Source organism: Panthera leo, chromosome B1 (genome assembly GCF_018350215.1).
Source record: "Panthera leo isolate Ple1 chromosome B1, P.leo_Ple1_pat1.1, whole genome shotgun sequence".
NCBI classification, from domain to species: Eukaryota; Metazoa; Chordata; class Mammalia; order Carnivora; family Felidae; genus Panthera; species Panthera leo.
Genome location: NC_056682.1, coordinates 185,794,103 through 185,815,541, shown reverse-complemented (window position 1 = coordinate 185,815,541; position 21,439 = coordinate 185,794,103). Strand labels below are relative to the sequence as shown.

The window sequence follows — 21,439 nt, the reverse complement described above, 5'->3', positions numbered from 1 at the left end:
TGTCAACTATACTTCAGTAAAAAAAAATAAATAAATTATGAGCAAACATTTCTAATGCAGTGCTATTTCTAAACAGTAACACTTTAAAACAACCAAAATTTATAATAGGAGTATGATTAAACAAATTTTGATGTACTTACTAAAACTAATGTCATACAACACATTAAAAGCCTGATAGTAAAAGGCCGGTGAAGATATGAAAATTTCCTATTAAAATGCTAACTGAAAAGTCAGGATGCAAAATTATATATACAAAATGACTATGGTATAAATATAGTGTATAAAATTATCCATAGGGAAAAAATACTATGGATAACTGTACATCTTAGAATTACAAATAACTTTTCTACCAGTTTATATTTTTGACATTTTTACAAGAAGATTAAATTATTCATAATATAATACATAATACAATAATCAAAATGTTTTAACAGAAACCTGGGTGTGGGTATACACGGTGGAAGCTTTCTGAATCCTCTTTGGAACAAAGTAACTGCCTTTTACAACATTCTGCACACTCATATTTAATAGATTCAGCTGAATTGTTATCATGATCCACAGTACTATTTCCCAAACAACGTGATGTCTATTATAGTGGTAACTGGAATTATGTAAGATAATAAAATATTACGAAATTGAATGACATATACGAAAAATAGTTTCTATCAGAAGAACCAATAAAGGTATGCCACTAAAAGAAGAGTTGTCAAATAAGTTGTAGACAGGTAGTATTGAAAATACTGGGAAAACATGGGAAATTATTATTATTATTTAATTATGTGAAAATCATAAAAATCTAGGATGATTTTGCTCTCAGACTACAACACAAATATCTTTAATTCTTTTCCTTTAAAAATCAAGAAATGAACAGTGTACACCATCTGTGATACATTATCAGTGCAGTTTGTGCCAGAAAGATGAATGGATTGACAGGACATTAAAGTTGAAAGCAAAGGTCTCTGTTTCTTATACAGAAAATTTGATACTTGAATGTTTTGTTATATGATTTAGGCAAAAGCAAAATGACAAAGCTGTATACCTTAATCACCTTTTTCAACAGACCCACCAAATACTCATTCCAAATGGTCAGATAAGAAGGTCTCTGCTGCGTATGATACACACACATAAAAGCTACTTATAGGAGTAATTATAATTTATTTAAGAAATGATGTAAAGCATATGCTTTTAAGCGAATCTATGTGTGCGTATATGTATGTAGGCATATAAAGATATGTTTACATTTGCATATGTATATGTCTGTATACACACACATACACACATAAAATATATATAAATACCATGGATTCAACTAATCTACTGCTTGACCAAATCATGCGATCATGCGATAGACCTTTTTCGTAAGGAGGTAATTTAGCAAACTCAAAGTGCGAAATTAAAATTAGCAACTATGACCATGGTGCATATAGGCACTATAGTTCTGGTTAAAGGAATCTTGTTTAAGTTACTGTTCCTTTACCCTTATCAGCAATGGCCAGAGCCAAGGAACTTCTTACTCAGACAAGCCTAAGATTCACTTTCTGGTGTAGTTTAAGTATGTCCACATAAAGCACTCAGTGCAAAGGCACTTTTTGTAACCAACTTAGAAGTCTTCCTAGGAAGTCTCTGGATGATTAAGTTACCTAGGGGTTACTCCAAGTTTTTAAGGCTCCTTCCTCTTCAGTATATAAAGTAAGACTGACTAAATGAGTCCAGAAGTCCAATGGTAAAGAAAATCACTCTTGTTTGAGGATATGGGAATACATTTCGTTTTGGTGAATGGGCAGATTTTTATTTTTCTCCTTTGCTGAAAAGATATAAAAATGGTAACATATATAGGAGAGATCATATTGTTAAGTACAATGGCGAGTGAGAAAATATTTCAATTAAAACATCGATGTAATCACTTTGCTCCTTGGGTTCAGAACTTTGCTCCCTGTTTTCTAGCTCTGTGATCTTGGGCAAGTTACTTAACATTTCTGAACCTTAAAGATGGGAAAACTACCACTATCTTCATGAGGTTGTTGTGAAACCAGTCAAAAATTCCTCATGTTTGGGGCGCCTGGGTGGTTCAGTCGGTTAAGCGTTGGACTTCGGCTCAGGTCACGATCTCGCGGTTCCGAGTTCGAGCCCTGCGTCGGGCTCTGTACTGAGCTCAGAGCCTGGAGCTTTCTTCCCGTTTTGTGTATCCCTCTCTCTGCCCCTCCCCCCCTCACACACACACTCTCTCTCTCTCTCTCTCTTTCTCAAAAATAAATAAAACATTAAATTTTTTTTTAAATTCCTCCTGTTCAAGTTTTGGGGTCTCAAACTGAAATAGGGTTATTCAAGGATCCAAAGCAATAATACACATCAGAGGATCTGACCCCAGTCTGACACACACAAAAAATGTCTTCTTTAAAAAAAAGAAGAAGAAATGAAAATATTTATAGGTAACTTCTTATCCAATGTTGTTTGTACTATTTGTTAATTTCATTAATCACATAGAGAATACATGCTATCATTTAACACATATTTCATACACACACACACACATAACTACACATGGTTCCAAGTGATATATAAGGCTTACCTGCAGTTCCAGAGAGTTCCACACTTAAGGTTCGTTCAATAGTCTTGTTCTCAAATGGGGAACCCTTGGGGTCACTGGAAGATATGGCACATTTATAAAAACAAACTGAAATGGAGTTGCTGTAGCCAAATGTATTAGAACCCCCTTCCCTTTCTGAAAATGGTTACATTTCTTAATACTTACTTTGGTGACTCTGGGGTCAGAGGAAGAGATAAAGTTGTTGGTTTGGCTAAAGGAAAGAAAAGGAAACTAATTATGAAATATTGAGGGGTTTTTTTAGATTTTTTTTTACTACAATCAGGTTGGAAACTGGAAACTGGAAAACTAAAGTACGGAAATCCCTGAATATCGGATCAAAGTCAGACAACAGTCCATTACGCTAAAACAAATTCCAAACAACATTTGCATCAGTAAGCTATCATTCAAAACCACATACAAAAACCAGAATTTTCCCCAAAATGTAGCATCTCGGTTAAGGATACAAATTTTGCATCATACCATCAGAGAGAAATAATGTTTTCTATTTTAATTTGGAATACAGTACACGGTTTGTTTAGACAAGAAAACAGCAGAATAACTATCAGACAACAGAACGTTATGAATATTCAGTTGATTTTTCTCCTAAAATGTATAATTTTATATCTAGCCCTGAGAATAGGTTATATCTATGAGGCCAAAGCTCAAAGCAATAACCATTCCATTTACTGAAAATTAATTGAGAGATTATGACAAATTGTGGACATTGACCCAGATGGTTTAAAAGAGGTTTAGATCCCCAAATCTTACAGACTACAGAAGTAAAATACTGCATTTATCAGTTGAGAGATCAACAGACTTGCAAAGAGAGAGCTCATTTACTTCCTTTTATGCTTCCTAAATCTTACCTCCTACAGGTGGCATTTCCTAATTAGGAGGGGTGGAGTAAGAATATTCTCACTCCAAAATTTCAATTGCTTCTCCTTGGCAGTCTTGTATTTTGAACAGAAGGAGGGGAAAACATGATGAGAAACGCACTTGGGATATACATCCACATATTATGCATCTATGTGCTTATCTATAAAGATATATTTATATGTAAGTAAGTTTATGTCAATTTCTTCTCATTAACATAACTACTTTCAAAAGGTCAAGAGGTAGTCATTTACGTAATGAAAATCCTAGACTTGAAAATACAAAGGTCTCTAGAACAAACTCTTATTTTATAGATGAAAAACCTGAGGTCTAACGATATGAAATGATATTTCGAAGGGCCATAAAACTAGTTCCTGGCAGAGTCAGCCCAGAATATGTTTCCTTTTTCCTATTACCAAAAGGAATTGCATTCGATAGATACTAAAGTAAATTAATCAACCCCAGTAATTAAGGTCCTTTGAAATGTGAAAATATTATTTATGTCCAAATTAGGCTGAAATTACATACTTTACTTGGATAAATAGTATTTACATATTTAATTTGTCGATTTAGATTTGGTTTTTAAACAATTGAATGGTTTATCATCTATCCAGTGTGCATCCAGAAATATGAAGTTCATGCTGTCTTCTACAAATTAGGTACATTGATTGATCGGCTTTTATATATACAGATAAATGAACTGGGTTTTACATTAATTGTTTTAGTATGTCTGATATAATGAGCCTTTCCAAAAGAGCACACTTGTGAAAGAAATTTACCAACTTTTTCAGTGTTCAACTAATAATTAGGATCACGCATACAGGTTCCATGGAAAATGTCACCAGATAGGAACTGTGTGCTATAGGTCACACAATAAATAGACATTGAAAATTGGTCTTTGAAATTCCAGTTTTCAAGGGGTAGGGTAGGCTACCTGAAATGCTCAAAGGAAGATTCCTAACATTCTGATAGTTGGATATAGGTGATCATGATACCATGATTCCTGAATACGCCCACGGTCACAAAACCTACCACTAGGGGAGTATTGATATGGTTTCCTGGGAGTTTAATCCACACCATTCCAATGACTGATAGACCAGGGCCTCTAAGATCCTTGAGGGCAAGAATGCATCTTTTTCCTTCAGATCATGGTATTTTGGACCACGTAGATCCTTGGTTATTGTCTCTAATTGTGAATATATATTTTTTCGGTTTGAATAATAATTTAAGTAAATCCTGAAGCTGAGCATTTATTTCCTGTTGGTTATCCACAGCCAACCATTTTGTTTTTTGTTTTAGGCCTTTGATAACTTCAGGAATTTTGCAGGTTTTTTTGGTCATTCGTTTTTGTTTTTTGTGTTTTGTTAACAGGCTTTGTTCTGGGATAAACTTTTTATGCTTTGCCACAGACAAAATATCTTTTTTAAAAACCCATACAGGGGCACCTGGGTGGCTCAGTCGGTTAAGCACTGAACTCTTGGTTTCAGCTCAGGTCAGGCTCATGGTTGGTGGTTCAAGCCCCACAGGGGGCTCTGTGCTGACAGTGCAGAGCCTGCTTGGGATTCTCCCTCTCCCTGTCTCTCTCTCTCTCTGTCCCTTCTGCACTGGCGCTGTCTCTGTTTCTCTCAAAATAAATTAACGAACTAAAACAAAAACAAAAACAAAAAAAAAACCACCATGTTTAGAACATGTGCTGCTTGTCTGGCTTCACGCTCTACAGGGGTTCAGCCGGTTTAGGACTCCAAATTCAGCTCCAAAAACGCTGAACGCATGACTAGGACACACTAGGACCAGGGGGAGAGCAGCCCAGTGAATTTTTCATCCCCTCACTAGAGCAAGCCCAGCTGGCCCCCTTCCCCTGAGGCTCTCTCCACACCACTGCGTCCCAAAGCGCCTCGGGTTCTGCTCTAAGCGAAACTGTTCCCGCGCATGCGTGTGAGGGGCCAATCAGGGCAAGGTAAGCTGCAAAACAGCTTGGCCCATTTCAAGAAATCTCTTTCCCTGAACCGACAGAAAAGGATGGCCAAGTGATTTTGAGATAATCACCAGGGAAAACCTCATTGAAAGCCAATTTCAAACTCTGAAAGAAGGTTCCAGAAGGTTTATGGGGACGTAGGGATGAGAGAGGGAAATTCAAAACACTGGAAAGAAAATACTTATTAAAAGCAGCAGCAACGGCATACCTGTATGAAATAATCATGGTTCAAAACAGGGATCAGGGACTACCACTCTGCAGCTGGAAGGGGAAGTTGAGGAAACAAAAGGGGAAAAAAAGAAGTGGGTGTTTGTAATGGCTATTTTACAATATGCCTGCTTCCACTATAAGGTTAAAGGTAGGGCAAATGTGGAAGCTGGGATATTTTAAAGCAACAGCAACTTTCATAAGCTTCTCAGACAGGACTTTTGTGAGGGAAGAGCCAAAAAGAAAGAAAATTATATCTCGGCCAAGGCAGGTTTTCCCCAAATCACCCTGATCTGCCTCAGAAGCATCAGCCTTCCAGCAATGTATGGGAATAATAAAAATCACCCCAGATGCTTAGTTTGCTCTCGGCCATATTTTTTAATAGAAAGCAAATGAAAATAAATTCCAGGAATTTCCAAATCACTATTTACAAAATAAAATCTATGAGTGTAACATGTGGTCTTAAAAAAAAAGAAAGAAAGAAAGAAAGGAAAGAAAACACTTAATAATCGGGAGAGGCTGCATACATTATTATGTACTATTTCTTAAGGTATATACAGCAAATCAACAACGCCTCATTTTTGCCATTATTAGAAGGGGGGAAAAATAAAATCTTTTTAATATTGGCTAGCCCAGCTTGCTCAGAATTTCAATTATCTCAGCAATTCAGATTTCACATAAACCTTGTCCGAGGTAGCTATTCCCTTTACACGCCCGTCCCCCCCCCCCCCCCCCCCCCCCCCCGTCCAGTTCACATTTCAGGTGCCTTTTGGTGATTATGAATTCGGCCGCATTATCAGCCAAAGAGGACATGTTCAACCTGTGTCCAAGGAAAGATTTTTTTTTATTTTCCTTAATCTCTACCCAAGTGCTGAATCCTCTTTCCAGAGAGACGGCCGCGGAGCGAAAGCCCAAAGTGGGGGTATCGCAGCCCGGTGCAGGCTGGGTTTGCCTTGGGCTCCCTCCCCGGCAGCCTGTGTTTGGGTCCCCAGCCTACCTTGTAAATGTTGAGACTGCGACTGTGTGTGGGACTTCTTTTTGGAGGTGCATTTGTCTCTGCTACTGTTCCTGTTCTCTGTGGGTTTGATATGAGGTGGGTCATCATTTGTGGTCAGATATTTGAGCAGCTCCGAGCAGGGACGTCTTTGTGGCTTTTGCTGTTGACAAATGCTCCTCGCTTTATTGCTCCATGAATTCTCGGTCTTAAAAACGAGGCATAAAGAAAAAGCTAAAATTAGTGAACTGAACCTTATCAGAATGGATATAGGTTTTCTGAAGAGATGAGATTTTCAATGAAGTGTTCAGTCTAAGTGTACTAGATCTATGAGCTGTGAATAATTGTTTGCAGAACAAGGAAAGAAAATTACATTTAAAATTCCTAAATGACATTTAGGCAGCTTTTTATTTCATTTCTCCTACATTTCAATGTTCCTACTCAGCAACATGTAACTAACAAGACCCTATAGCGCCTTTACTGTGAATAAAAAAAAATAAGCTGGTTTAAACCTTAATTTGCCACTGATTGCTGGAGCCCCGTATTCACAATTCTCTTAAGTACCCCTTAACGCTCCGTTTTCACTCACAGTGAATGGCAAGACAAACATTGTTTAATACAGCCCGCTAACCGAATTATGTCATTGCCAGCATTCTATCCAATTAATGGCAGAGACAGATCTTTCGCGGTGATTCCAGAACAGTCTTTCTCAGGTTAGACAGCTGGCAAAACGGCAGTCCTGCATCTTAAAGTCACTCCTAGATAATACCAGCCTATCAGCAAATTTTATTGTAACCCACATTGCCGCACGTATTAATAAAGTGGGCAAGGAGTAACAGACGGTGGAACTTCCATTCCAATCATCCGAAGACAAAGCATAAATGAACTCTTTCTAGTTTCAAGTAGCTGGAGCGCTGCTTTTGGAAACCCATTTCATATAGTTTCACAGTTAGAAAGCAACTGCGGGATCCCAACTGAATACGTAGAAATAAACCTATCCTTTGTTTTACAGCTTCAAGCAAAATCCTTTGTTAGTTTCCCTCCTATATTACAAAGTTCACATCGTACCTTAACGACTGCAGGGTTTGTTCTGATCCTGTGATTATGGTTTGCATGGTTCTGGGTACTGAGACCACTGCATTCATTATAACTTAGCTGAGTATTGGCTGGTGCCAGTAAGAGCTTCTTAAGCTAGAAACATATCAGGGGGAAAAGCAAGAGAAGTTATGCATCTTTTAAGCATCCGAATAAGCTATTGAAATTTTAAACTTTAAAATTAATTAATTATAATTATAAACATTAATTCCATCACTCTCTAATTATATTCACACCTCGGCACAATAGTGCTAAAGGAAACATATTTCGAAAAAGAAAAATTTGGCATTACACTACCAACTGTGAAAGTATGTCCTTTCCCTACATTTGGGACTAAGTGTTGTCTACTTTGATTTTTTTTTTTTTAAAGATAAAATAAGGCAAAAGGATCTTCCTGAAAGGGTTTCTAAATACCTACTAGATGAGAAATGCTGCTTTGCTAAATGAGGAACTGGGGACTGGGGACAGAATCTATGTATTCTGTCCCCTCAATAACCCAAATGCATCAAGTGAAAATATATACAATATTCCGCAATGCTTTGAAGGATATTTCACAATCCATTTTAACTTTACTGATTCAAATATTTGTGATGAAAGTGTGGCTATCACTGAAAAAGATTTGTAAGTAGATAGAGTCGGGAGATGTGATTCTGGTTCAGGCAAAGCATTTACTCTCTCTTTTTTTCTTAAGTTTATTTATTCATTGTTAGAGAGATTGTGTGTGCACACGTGTACATCAGCAGGGGAGGGACAGAGAGAGAGGAAGAGAGAGAATCTCAAGCAGGCTCCACATTGTCAGCACAGAGCCCAACACGGGGCTCGATCTCACGAAGCCATGAGACCATGACCTGAGCTGAAATGGAGTCAGATGCTTAAACCGACTGAGCCACCCAGTCGCCCTGTCATTTACTCTTTCTTGACCCCTGTTTCTTCATTTGACTTGCTGGCTTGCTGGGACCTCCCTGCTTGGACAGGCAGGATGACTCTGAATCAACAACCCCTCCTAGTCGAATCAGTTATGTGGATGCAAATCATCTGGTATCAATGTAAAGAAATCAGAGAAATGGAGAAACGGGGTGTGTGTGTGTGTGTGTGTGTGTGTGTGTGTGTGTTGGGGGCCAGGTAACAATTACTTATGGGACAGTTTCTTCTAAACCAGAAAACTCAAAATGCACAGGCATACGAATAGAGTCTCCATATGTTTACATGGAGTGCTTTCCACATTTAAAAAACTTAGAGATGGGAGAGAAACAACCTCTAAATGGCATGCCAAGGAACATTATTAAAGTTTGGAGAACAGCATTCCATAATTTACATAGTGTGGTCTTACATTAGATTTATGGCAAATGACAAATGGCTACCATAGATGAGAAGGTAAACTGTGTCTTAGAACTAATAAAATTCTGGTCGAGCACTGCATCGAAAAGAAAATTTACTCTTCATTGCCAACAAATTCACTCTTCATTGCCTACCATAAATTTAGGGAACTTAGGTTGCAAATGTGCTATTATTTTTCAATCTTCATAAGAATTATGGATCTAAAACCTTAAAATATTGCATATCCCTTTTTCTACCTTTTATTTCTAGAATCATGGGCATAAGAATAAAACTACAGATATGTCGATTATCACGTAATTTATGATGGTGAAAAAACAGGACAAAGACCAAATATCCAACCATAAGAAACCTCTTAATGAATTAGAGCATCTCCAAACAGTAAAGTCATGTATAACACTAACAGTCATGCATATCTAAAATTCATAAATATGATGACAGATCTTAAAACAAGAGGAGATTTCAACCTTTTTTATATCAGAGATGATTTGAAATCACAGGTGAATTTTTGGTGCGTTCATTTCGGGTCGTCTACATCTTCTAAGTTTCTACCATGAACATAAATAATGCTAAGAAATAACGATACACACACATCCACAGCCATAGACAGTTAAAAACAAACTTCCGTAAGACTACGTGAAGCCTGTTAACGACCAACATTCCTACACACAAAATCACAAGAATTTGCAGCTCTGAGTGTGCTCGGGAATTATTTTGGCATCAGTCTAAATTAAAAACCCAAACCTTATTGTTACTACGTCATACCCATGCAGCGGGTAGCCAGAGGCAACTCCAATTCCCGTTAAACACTAGGAAGGGTTCTTACTAGAGACGTCTCTTCTGCCTCCTGAGGCGGAGGGGTGCCGTCAGGCATGGAGGAAGGACTAGCCTCATTCTCAGTGGTCACATCTCCATCTGTCAGCGCATCAAATGAGGGCAATCCGTCTTCATCCACAGGGAGACTGTCCAGTGTCTCTGTGAGGACTGCTAGCAAGTTCGCCTCGTTCTCTTCATCTATCTTCTGCAAAAACGGAAAAACAGACGTCGTGATGAGCTGACGTTGGGCGATAGGTAACGCTATCAATCAGCATAGGCGGATCATGTTTATCCAAATGAGTAAACTATTCGTGAAATTTTGAAGGTTCATGCCGGAATACAAAAGATCCTGTCTTCCTCAAACTCCAAATTCACTTTGGGTCTGAATCCGACAATTAACTGATACCTCTCGGTACCGGTCTTTGATTGTTGAGCTGTCCAATTTAGCAATTTATGGCATCAGTGCTTATCACGACTGGGTATGACTCCGTCTTGCTCGCACTTTCCCCACGTTTATGTCTTGTTTCCCTAACCAAAGGAGAAGGTCTAGAGAATCTCAGAACTTGAGAGAATTTTAACCATCATCTATTTCATCTGCGGATGCAGTGTTTCAATCTCCTGTACAGGCAAAATGTTTAGATAACCCTCAGTTTGAACAGCACCAGAAACTGAAACGATACCAAGAGGAACTATACACTTTCATGGTTTCAATTATAATCTCATCACTGAACACTCCACAGCCATTTATTTCCCTCCCTGACATCTCTCCCAACTTTAGTCATAAATCTACCACTGCCCACTGGACATTTCTACCTGATAATGGCTCCCTCATCCTTCAAAACCCAAACTCAGGTCCTTTCACAACCAAACCGCTGTTTCCCTCGACTTCCTGAGTTTGGGTAACAGTTCTGCAGACTCAAACTCTAGAACTACCCCGAGTCTTCTTTATCTGGTCAGTCATTAAGTAGAGTCTTGCTTTGTAACGTCTCCCAAATGCATTCATTTCTTGCGGCTGGGGTACTAGTCTAGTGCAACATTACTTTGAATGGGGGCTCCTGAAAACATATCCTAACTCGTTTCTCCAACTCCCACGATCATGCCCATCGACACACCCTTGGAGAGTTAAGCTTCAGGCATTCGTTCCATAAACATCTGCACACCTACAATACCAGGGCCATGCCTGGTGTTAGAGATAAAAAGAGAAAGACCAACCTTCGCCCTCATAAACCTTTCAGTGCCAGGGAAGAATGTGTAAATAACGTACTATAAAAGATGATATTTATTTCAGGACTCTGCACAAAAACTTTCAAGATCTCCCAAGTTGGGGCTTATACACCTTGTTTAGAGGAACATGTGCTATACCCCATGCACCTGGGCAACCAGGGCCAGTGCTGGCACACGGTATCGTCATTGCTTCCTTGCTGAATAATTCCTTGATCTGCATTTAGTACCTAGAATGTATGTTGTGTAGATCACTTTTTCCCCCTTCTGATAGCACTCCACATTGTTTGTCCAATTTGACCTGCTTCATAAATCTTTTTTTTTTTTAAGTTCTGTATGCTATGACATTAACAATATCGGCTAAATTATCCCACACAGATTCTATTACAAAAGGCACCTAAGCTACTGACATCTAATGAAGCCAGCAGTGCCCACACGTCCTTTCTCTCTAGCACTCAACTCCAGTTAATTGACCTGACAAAATTACAAGAATCACAGAATAAGACAGCTAATCAGAAAATCAAATTGTATTACTAGAGAAATTAGGCAGGCCTTTATCACGTATACATTCTATTTTCACATAAAAATTGTTTTCCTTCATTACTGAGGAGTCCCCCACCCAGGAATAAAACTACAGACTTCTTTCTCTTTTGGATTCAAGGCCCCAAAAAGAGCCATTTGTCCTCACGGTGGATTTCACTAGCATTTCTTACCTTTGCATAATGTATCTCTCTAATGCTCCTGGACTTAACGCTATGAGTCAAGTGGTTTTGGGCACACGGGGTAGAATGACAAGTCTCTGAGTTTGAAGACTCCAATGCAGGAGGTAAATCCTAATCAGAGGGGTAAAATGTTAACTCCGAAATGGCACCACTTCTTCCAAAACTGACCAATGCTTCAAAAACAAATTGCTTGATTTAATAACAAAACATTAGTGAGCATATCCCCCAGCCTCCATTCTTCTGGATCTGTCCATGTAATCTGAATAATAAAGATACTGAAATTGTTACTTATTTTCTGTCCAGGGTCATAACCTAGTGTCCAAAGATTCCAATCTCTCCTCTTTTAATTTAGATTCCCCCACATACAAAAAACCAAATTCGGGTTATTAATCTGTCCTAAATAGAAGTCATATTTAAATTAAATATATATTGGGGTGCCTGGGTGGCTCAGTCGGTTAAGCGGCCGACTTCAGCTCAGGTCACGATCTCGCGGTCCGTGAGTTCGAGCCCCGCGTCAGGCTCTGGGCTGACGGCTCGGAGCCTGGAGCCTGCTTCCGATTCTGTGTCTCCCTCTCTCTCTGCCCCTCCCCCGTTCATGCTCTGTCTCTCTCTGTCTCAAAAATAAATAAAACGTTAAAAAAAAATTAAAAAAAAAATAAATTAAATATATATTATTTTAAATCATCTAAAATCACGAGACTTACATTAATGTAAATGTATGCATATTATCAAATAAAAATAATCTTTGAAGATATCTCAAGCACACACACACACACACACAACTCAGTGAACTGGGCTTCTTTTCCAGGTATCCCAATTTTCAGAAAGGCTTATTTCAAAGGCGTTCAAAAATAGCTCAAGAAAAACAGTTAAGAATGTTTACCAATAAATGAGTAATTTTGTTTACCCCGATTTAAATTTTGTGTTTGGCTTTCCAGCAACACTACAAGCCTCTATTTGCTTTCAATCACATAATACAATAGCGCCTTAGTTCCATCCCTCGTGTAAACAAACTACAATAATTCCAATCAAGTCAGAATGACAAAGAACACTTAAATTAACTAGTTTTCTCCAATTTCTTTAATAAAGCCCGGGTGAATGTACATCAAAAACAATGGCAGAAATAGTGGAGCCTGATAATGTCATAATTAATTTACAAGATCTGATTAAACCACAGCCATTTAAATTCTCTCTACTGGAACCACAACGGGAGGGAGGGTCGTGGGATGGAAGATTGGCAGTGTGTGTGTGTGTGTGTGTGTGTGTGTGTGTGTGTGTTGGGGTATGTAGCTAGGGCAGGCTGGTAGTCAACCAGTATGGACTGTAATCGTTATTTAATCCGTGTTCATCAGAAATGATTATTAAACCTCTTTATTACCATCCCTGAATGTGCGTGACTCAGACAGGTGCTCCGAGACCGTTTAATCAGGTTGTTCTTGAATTATGGAAGAAGAAAATGTTATTATTTCAAATTCTCCGTGTTTTGTCTAATCATAGAAGACCGGGGGAAAATTAAAATATTTATTGATGACATTTTCGTTTCGAAGCTCAACACATACTCCTGTATATAAAGGTGAGTGGACATTGCTCCGCACTGTGGCAATATCAATTAGTTTAGCATGAGTTTCAACAGTCACACACTCCAGAGAAGGCAATGGATGTGACAAAAAGGATTCTGGTAAACAATTAATGTCACTTCCCATTATCGCTTCGGTCCCAATTTACAGAGCAAATAAATCAAAGTCACTGCAGACGAAGCACACTGGCCTACTAACACATGCCTGTTCACAGGTGACGGGGCATGGAAATACATCAGGTTGTAAAATGACTTTACAAGATATCCCTTCAAAGACTCTGTTCTGACACTGCTTTCTAATCGTTTGAATTTACCACTCCTACAAAAATACACTTATTAGCTCCATAGAAGTTAAGAAAAGAAAAGCGGAGAGGCGAAAACCAGAGAGTGGGTCACCAGTTCGGTAGCGATCGACAACTACACAGCTGAGCTCAGTCTTGCAGGTGGTAGCAGAGAGGTAGAGAAAAGAAGGAAACAGCCCAGGCCGATGGGCATTTCCGCAGGGGAGCTCTGTACCTATCAGGCAGCTTTTCCCATGGTGGGTGTCAACCTTGGGCTCTCCTTACGCAAGTCTGGTGCTATTCTTCCGGCCTGAACAAAGGTCTGTGTGACTGTGACACTCACTCTCTAAGGGAGCTCTAGGAGTAAAGACGCCTCATCAACAAAAACTCACTCAAGTTGTAAAGAATTTCCAGTGACAGATGACAGGCGTACATGTATACTAACAACCCAACATTTAGAATGTTCAACAATTCCGAAGCGTTCGTCACCAACAAATGACAGTTCAAAACACTCCATCAAACCAGAAGTTTCATTACGATCGCTGGTTGGGACTGCTGGGTCCCTATTTGACCCGCACTAAGTGTGAACTCATTCAAAGGGTACAGTTAAAGGAAGGTCGATCCTGCTCCTTCAAGTGCTCAAAGTCACCTCGAGACTGCAATTTGGGATCCAGTACGTAATATCTGGGCCTGCTTCCCTTGTGAGCAGTTGGCAAAAGGATCTTCCAACTGATTACACATGGTGGGGCAGACATGCATTCAGCTTGCCCAGGTGCGTACAGAGTGACTAAATCTACTAAATGAAGGAGGAAATGAGGGACTCTGAGATGCACACCGACACCTGAAGGGAGAACTGCGAAGCGAAAACTGCATGTGGTATCCCAAAGATTTTTAAATGCAGGCTATTATGGAAGGACCATGCCCTGCTTATGATAGTAATTTTTTCCACATCTTGTAGAATTGCAATTACACTCTGCGTCCCCAGATTCTCACACTCGCTTGATCTCTGTTTGATAAAAATAGTTTAATAGCCATTTAATCACTGCTTCATTATCTTAGCTCTCTTAATGCGAATTAGGCCAGGAGAATTCTTGCTTCCTCATTATTCAAATCATCAATAAGAAGGAAACAGTGGGGTCTCCTTATCATTCATTAATCAGTTTCAGTATCTTAGGTACTGTTTACTCCGAGATCAATCTATGTGAGGGGTCACTTAACCTCTCTGAGCCTCTATTTTTTTTTTTTTATATATAAAATTTTAGGTCATTATCTGCCTAATTCCTATTACAGAATTTTTTCTGCACTCATGGTTAATAAGGAGACAAAAAGAATTGATAAAAGCCTGAGAATTCTTCAAGAAGGTGCTCAACATACATCTCCAGTGTATATGCCCATCGTCTTGATTGCCCATATTTGAATTTCATTCTTTGAGCACGATCTACCACTGACTTTTAGCACTGGGCCAGCTTCCTCCCAAATACCCAGCATGCCTTGAGCTTCCTCCTTGCCCCATCCCGCTGATTTGGAAGCAGCTAATGAAGACAAAATTAACTCCTCCTTTAAGTGAGGCCTAATTAGGAAGGGAAATCTGCTAGAGTAACATCTGGTAATGCATTCTGAGGCCAAATATAAATGACATTTTTGGATTATCCACTATTTTGGATTATTTGTCCCACTAGACCCCAACTGGGAGTTGAAGTAAATAAATGAAAAAGTGACTTTTAGGATAGATTCAGGGGTTCAAATAATCATAGGAGTCCCTTTCCTGGATCTTCATACATAAAGTTCTGTACTTCTGTTTCAGGCACAAAAAGACAAAAAAAAACTTTTACATGTATAATTTTTGGTTTTAATGTATAAAGTTTGATTCAAGATTTGCAAGAAGCTGAACTAAAATTTAAAAAATAATAATTTCTTCTTTTTTGAAATGAAATAAAAAATAACAATTCAGACTTAGACTACTGAATTAGACTTTGAGGTTATTGGCTTTTTTTTTTTTCCTTTAAAGCATTTTAATCAGGACAGATCCCACGTCACTGATGGTTTGTTGTGTGCATCTGCTCTGAGGGGTCTGAGCCTCTGCTGGAGAGGTTAATATTTTGAATACTCACTCTCAAACAACTCTCTTTCTCTTTTATACTTTTGTATCTATTCATTTCTAACATACTCCCTGAGAATTTGCTTATTCCCCTATTTTATTCCCATAAGAGATAAGATAAGCACATTATGTGACACTGTATTTGCTCTGTTGGATGCCAAAGTTGCTGGAATTTAAAGTTGTACTGATACAATGGTTAATAGAAAGAACACAAATTTTAATTTCACTGTTTGGGTAACTCTCCATGGACATATAGGCTACTTAAAATATCATGTATGTAGGAGCGCCTGGGTGGCTCAGTTGGTAAAGCGTCCGACTTCGGCCCAGGTCATTGATCATGCACTTCGTGGGTTCGAGCCCCGCGTCAGGCTCTGTGCTGACAGCTCCGAGCCTGGAGCCTGCTTCGGATTCTGTGTCTCCCTCTCTCTCTGCCCCTCCCCTGCTTGTACTCTGTCTCTGTCTCCCAAGAATAAATAAACACTAAGAAAATAATTTAAAAAAGAATACCATGTATGTAAATGTGCCTATAGATACCATGCCCCCAACACAAACACACAAAAGTTTGCATCTCAAGTACACATATTTAAAACAGAATCTATGTAGACGTGCATTTCAATCTCTTAAGTGTATTCTCCTATATTCCATTGCAGTTGACTACATATGAGTATAATCAGCACATGCACTCCTCCTCCCGGTTAACCACTATAACGGAGGGAAGCAATGATCAAAAACTGAAGACAGTTCCTGTAAAAATAAAACAAGAACCAAATGAAAATAAATATAAGCAAAACTGAAGATTTCCCCCCATAGATATGTTTACACCTGTGGGAGTCTAGTTCGTTTCTGTTAACATTTATGATCCTATTTAAGCAGCCAAATAATGTGTGTTCACATCGGTATTAGGCTCCATCCTACCTATCAGCTCATATCACACATCCATGAGTTAATAAGCATGCCCCCAACATGTGGAATTCATTATTCTGAAGAGGTTACATGAGCCCAAGGTGGAAATACAGATGTTCAAGAGAAAGGCTTAAGAAAATCTTGGTTGAGGCTTCAAAATGAGCTATCATTTGGAAGGGGGGAAGGGAGATGTTTCATGTCCATTTCTCACCACATGAAGAGGAAGCAACCACGTGGTACTACCACACAGGAGGCTTAACGGGCCTGTAAAGATCTAGTCCGGCACTCAATTTGTTCTCAGGTTGAAGAAACAGGGCTCTGTGTAAAGGACACCGGACTGAAAGTCAAGACAATTGACCCAAGTCCCTTCTGCACCACTAACTAGTTACACAGCCTCAAGTGAAATGACTCAACTCTGGCTGCGGTTGGTGCACATGCCCAAACAATAATCTGGTAGGTTCCCAACTGGCTCCGCTGTTTTCACCCTTGCCTCTTGCCTCCCCATCCCAATAGCCCATTATCAGCACAGAAGACAAAGGGATCCCTTTTCTAAAAAAATATTGATTTATTTATTTTGAGAGAGAGAGGGAGAGAGAGAGCATGTGCACCTGTGAATGTGCAAGAGGGGGAGGGGCAGAGACAGAAAGAGAGAGAGAGATTCCCAATTCACTGACAGCACGGAGCCTGACACGATGCTTGATCTCACCAATCGTGAGATCATGACCTGAGCTGAAATCAAGAGTCACTGCTTAACTGAGCCGCCCTGGAGCCCCAGAAGATGAAGTGATCCTGATAAAATCTAAGTCATGCCTGCCCCCCTTTTGATGTGGCCCTCCAAGGCTTCTCTTTGTCTCTAAAAGTTAAAATCCTAAGAGTGACCTAGGAGCCTAGGATCACCACGTAATTGAGCACCCAAGCCAGAACACTCTTGAGCATGTAAATACTCAATCACTGGGGAATTAGCCCAGACTATCAGAGTCTGAGATGTATGGTTGATTGCCCTATATTAGACCTACATCATCTGACCCTGTCAATGCCCCCATTTATCTGTCTCAATCCTCTCCAACGACTCTGATCTTAGTACTACTCTACAGAAATGCCAGGCATTCTCCTGCTCCAAGGCCTCTGCCCCTGCCATTTCCTCTTACTAGAAGGCTCTTCTACCAGATGGCCACAGACTTGCCCCTTCATCCCTTCATTTACCCAAAAGTCACGTTCTCAGTTGGACCTTTCCAACTACTCCAAACACGTTCTATCCATTTTCTTACTTTATTTTTCCTTTTGACACTTTCTTCTATAACTCAACTCAATATATTTTACTGACTTACTGTGTTCCTAGTCTATCTAAAATAGAAGCACCGTAAGACCTGTCTGATCATTACTAAGGCACTTGGCATATACTAGATGCTTATTTAAAATGAATAAGCATCACAAAGAAAATGTTGAACTAATCCTAAAAATATAATGTGACTTTTCATTTTCTTGTTGTTGTTGTTGTTGTTGTTGTCATTGTTGTTCATAATTCCCACCTTTCCCCACCCCCGTCTAATTAAACGGTGTTCATCTTTGGCTATAATTTAAAATTAGCTTGCATTCATTCTCATACATCAGCTGATAGGCCAAACAGCCAATATTTTCTTATTGGGAGATAAGGAAATTTGAACAGAACTACAGAGGGGCGGATTCTGAATTAAGCCCCAAAGTACTGAAATTGTATGAGTCAACATGAGTCCTTTTGTAAAGGAAGAGGTGGGGATAGGTCTTATAAATAGAGAGATTAATTCACCCCAACTCTGGTGTTTGGGAGGATCCTGGAACGCATCATCAAGGAATTAATTTGCAAAATTTCCAAAGAGCCAAGATGGTTTGTGAAGAGAAAATCATGCCAGACCAACTTACTATCTGTCCATGCAGAAGCATCAGGCTCACTAATCAAGAGAAAACAATGGATGGAATCTATCTGGACTAGAGAGAGCTTCTTTATTCCTTACTGTATAACACACTCATCGACAAAGTGGGAATATATAGTAGCCAGAGGCTTTTTCGAACTGTGGTCCATGGAGCTGTGGATGTTAGTGCAAGTGCTATCAGGACTGATAATAAACGCTGTAGTATATGATATATTTATGTATTTATATAATTGAGCTCATATAGCAATATAATTAGTTTTTAGAAAGCAACATGCACACTCAAATGTGTTATTTCTCCTATCATAAACACAGTGGAGACCACCACTGCATTAACTTGCCATGCTGAATCACTTTATGTTGGTCTCAGGATTTAAAAAAAAATACCTTGAGAAGTGAGGGTGAGCAGCTTAAAACCTGGAGCCATTTACAAATAGTCGTTTCTATGAAGCAGGATTTTCTCAATCCTCTTAGATCAAAACAGAGTACAAAATAATCAGTTGCTAAGATTGATATAAGATACCGATCATCATCTTAAGCCTCAACTTCACATTTTTTTCTGTTCATTTAAATAGTTTCGTAAATACTACTACCAGTACATTTTATTTTAATAAAAAAAAAATACTATGAAGTGGCAACTGACTTTTACTGAGTGCTTCCTATGTGCCCAGTGCGGAGTTAATTTCCCTGTACATACTATTTCATTTAAACCCCCCATTGACCCTATTGGTGGCCCTAAATTCATGCAGCTGATAAGAGGTAGGGTTGGCTATCAAACTAGGTATATCTGATAAAACCTTGTTCTCACTCCCTTTCTTTATATGTTGGAATTTTATGGCCGAATTGATGGGACAAAAATGAGAGTGGTCATGCGCTAGTCTAATCTACATTCATATTAGAGGATACAAATGAGTTAATTATCAACAGATAAGAACTAAGGTGGGGAACCGCAATTACATCCCCTGACGGCCTTCCATGTAGAAAGAGGATATTGCTTTGAGATTGCTTCTCAGTATTTACTGCTGGCCCAGTGTTCCACGGAGCTTATCTTCAGTCCTACTGGGTGGGATCCATCCTTCTATTAAAATGTTCTTTCCATTTCCCTTCATTTCTTCATATCCTATCCCTACCTCAAAGCCTATCTATCTTCAAGCTCCTAAAGCCTTTGTAAGAAGAACACGGATCCCCGGATAGACATACAGATTTCTAGGTCTCATCACAAACCACTACATCAAAACCTCTAGATCAGGGTTTCTGGACGTTGACACTCTTGACATTATGAGCCAGATGATTTATTGTTACGGGCTGTCCTGTGCATTTCAGGATGTTTCGCAGCAGCCAGTAGCATCTCTCTAATTATCAAAATAATCAAAAACGTCTCCAGATATTGTCAAACATTTGCTGGGAGGCAAAACTGCCCCCAGTTGAGAATGTCATCCCGGAGGAACCGTCCAGGATTCTGCAGTTTTGATAAGCACCGCAAGAGTTTCCGAATCATGCAGGTCTGGGTAATTTTCTGTTTTGTGGCCGTTGGGCAGTGTATAGATCAATTTAGGACTGGAATTTATGACTCCATGTGCGCTAGACTTATCCCTACTAACACAGGCAACTCTAGCAGCTCTTAATAGTCATTAATAACATAGTTTTAGTTATTCTATGTGAATTCTTATCTCCAATATCTTACATTATGTGCCCAGATGTTTTATAGTCAATGCTTCCTTGTTGATTATAACTTACTGGTTATTTACTCCCGGAATTTCTTTTTGATTAGTCCGATGGCATTTCACTCTTTTTATTGCCAATCATTCTCCTCTTTCTTCAGCATATTCTTACCATCATCATTATCATAAAGTTCATTTTGGTTTTGTAGTCTCTTTGATTACATAGACTACATGCTAACTGGTTCTTGAGGGTTTTCTTCTATATATTTTCACAGAGTTCTTAAACACTTCTAGACTTCTTAAGATTTTTTAAAGCTCAAGAAGTGCATAAAAGCCTTATACAAGTTTTATGTTATTATGACAGAGGCGGTGAGGCAAAATATAGACTCTGAAGTTAGACCGCTTATGTTTGGATCCTGAGTTCATCACTTACAAGGTGCATAACCTTCAGTAAGTTACTTAACGTCTCTGTGTCTCAGATTTCATGTCTGAGAAGGGCGTTATAATAATAAGACCTCAGTTGAGGGCTTATTTTGAACAAATCCATGAAAATCATGTAGCACAGTGCCTGGTAGATAGCAAGGACTATCATTGTCATTATTATAGTCCTTATACACTAGGCTGAGTTCAAAATAGGTGACACACAAAAATGGATTTACTGGGAAAATACTATAAGGGAGAGAACATTGAAAGTAGACTGAGTTGGCACAGGATATGAACAAATGAAGGGAGAAGGGAAGACCATTCTACACAATAAGCCTACACAATATAGAGGTTTTAAGTGTGGCCTCAAAATGCTCAGAATGCTCAAAAATCCTTACAACTGGTGTAAAGGTCACTGTCTACCAGTTACTTGTTAAGGCTAATATGTTGGAGTTAACAGATGCAGTCTGACATAATCACTGGCTGTTTGCACGTTTATCACATGGACTGATCACCTGAAATCCACACCAAGCTGAACCATGATATCTGCATTTGATGCATCCACCATTCATGTACACACATGCAGACCTACACTATATTTATGTACATGTATTTTGACTACTTATACCTATTTATTGAGTGCCTACTATATGCTATAATCTGTTTTCTAGGAACCTACGTTTTACTTTGGTAGAGGCAGGAAGGCAGATAATAAACAAATGAGCCCTTTCCAAAGATAGGTAAATAGATAGGCAATGTATACAT

The 21,439-nt window shown here is 39.0% G+C and overlaps 1 protein-coding gene across 1 annotated transcript in view; it reads right to left on the bottom strand.

Moving 5' to 3' along the window:
• The window catches only part of PPARGC1A (PPARG coactivator 1 alpha), a 94,964-nt gene that overhangs the window by 28,945 nt on the left and 44,580 nt on the right, over positions 1-21,439 (bottom strand). Inside the window, exons 3-7 of the mRNA XM_042936788.1 lie at positions 9,893-10,087; positions 7,705-7,827; positions 6,640-6,844; positions 2,753-2,798; positions 2,570-2,643 (exon numbers count right to left, since the gene is read on the bottom strand). Coding sequence (XP_042792722.1) covers positions 2,570-2,643; positions 2,753-2,798; positions 6,640-6,844; positions 7,705-7,827; positions 9,893-10,087 — 643 coding nt within the window. The remainder of the gene's footprint in view (positions 1-2,569; positions 2,644-2,752; positions 2,799-6,639; positions 6,845-7,704; positions 7,828-9,892; positions 10,088-21,439) is intronic.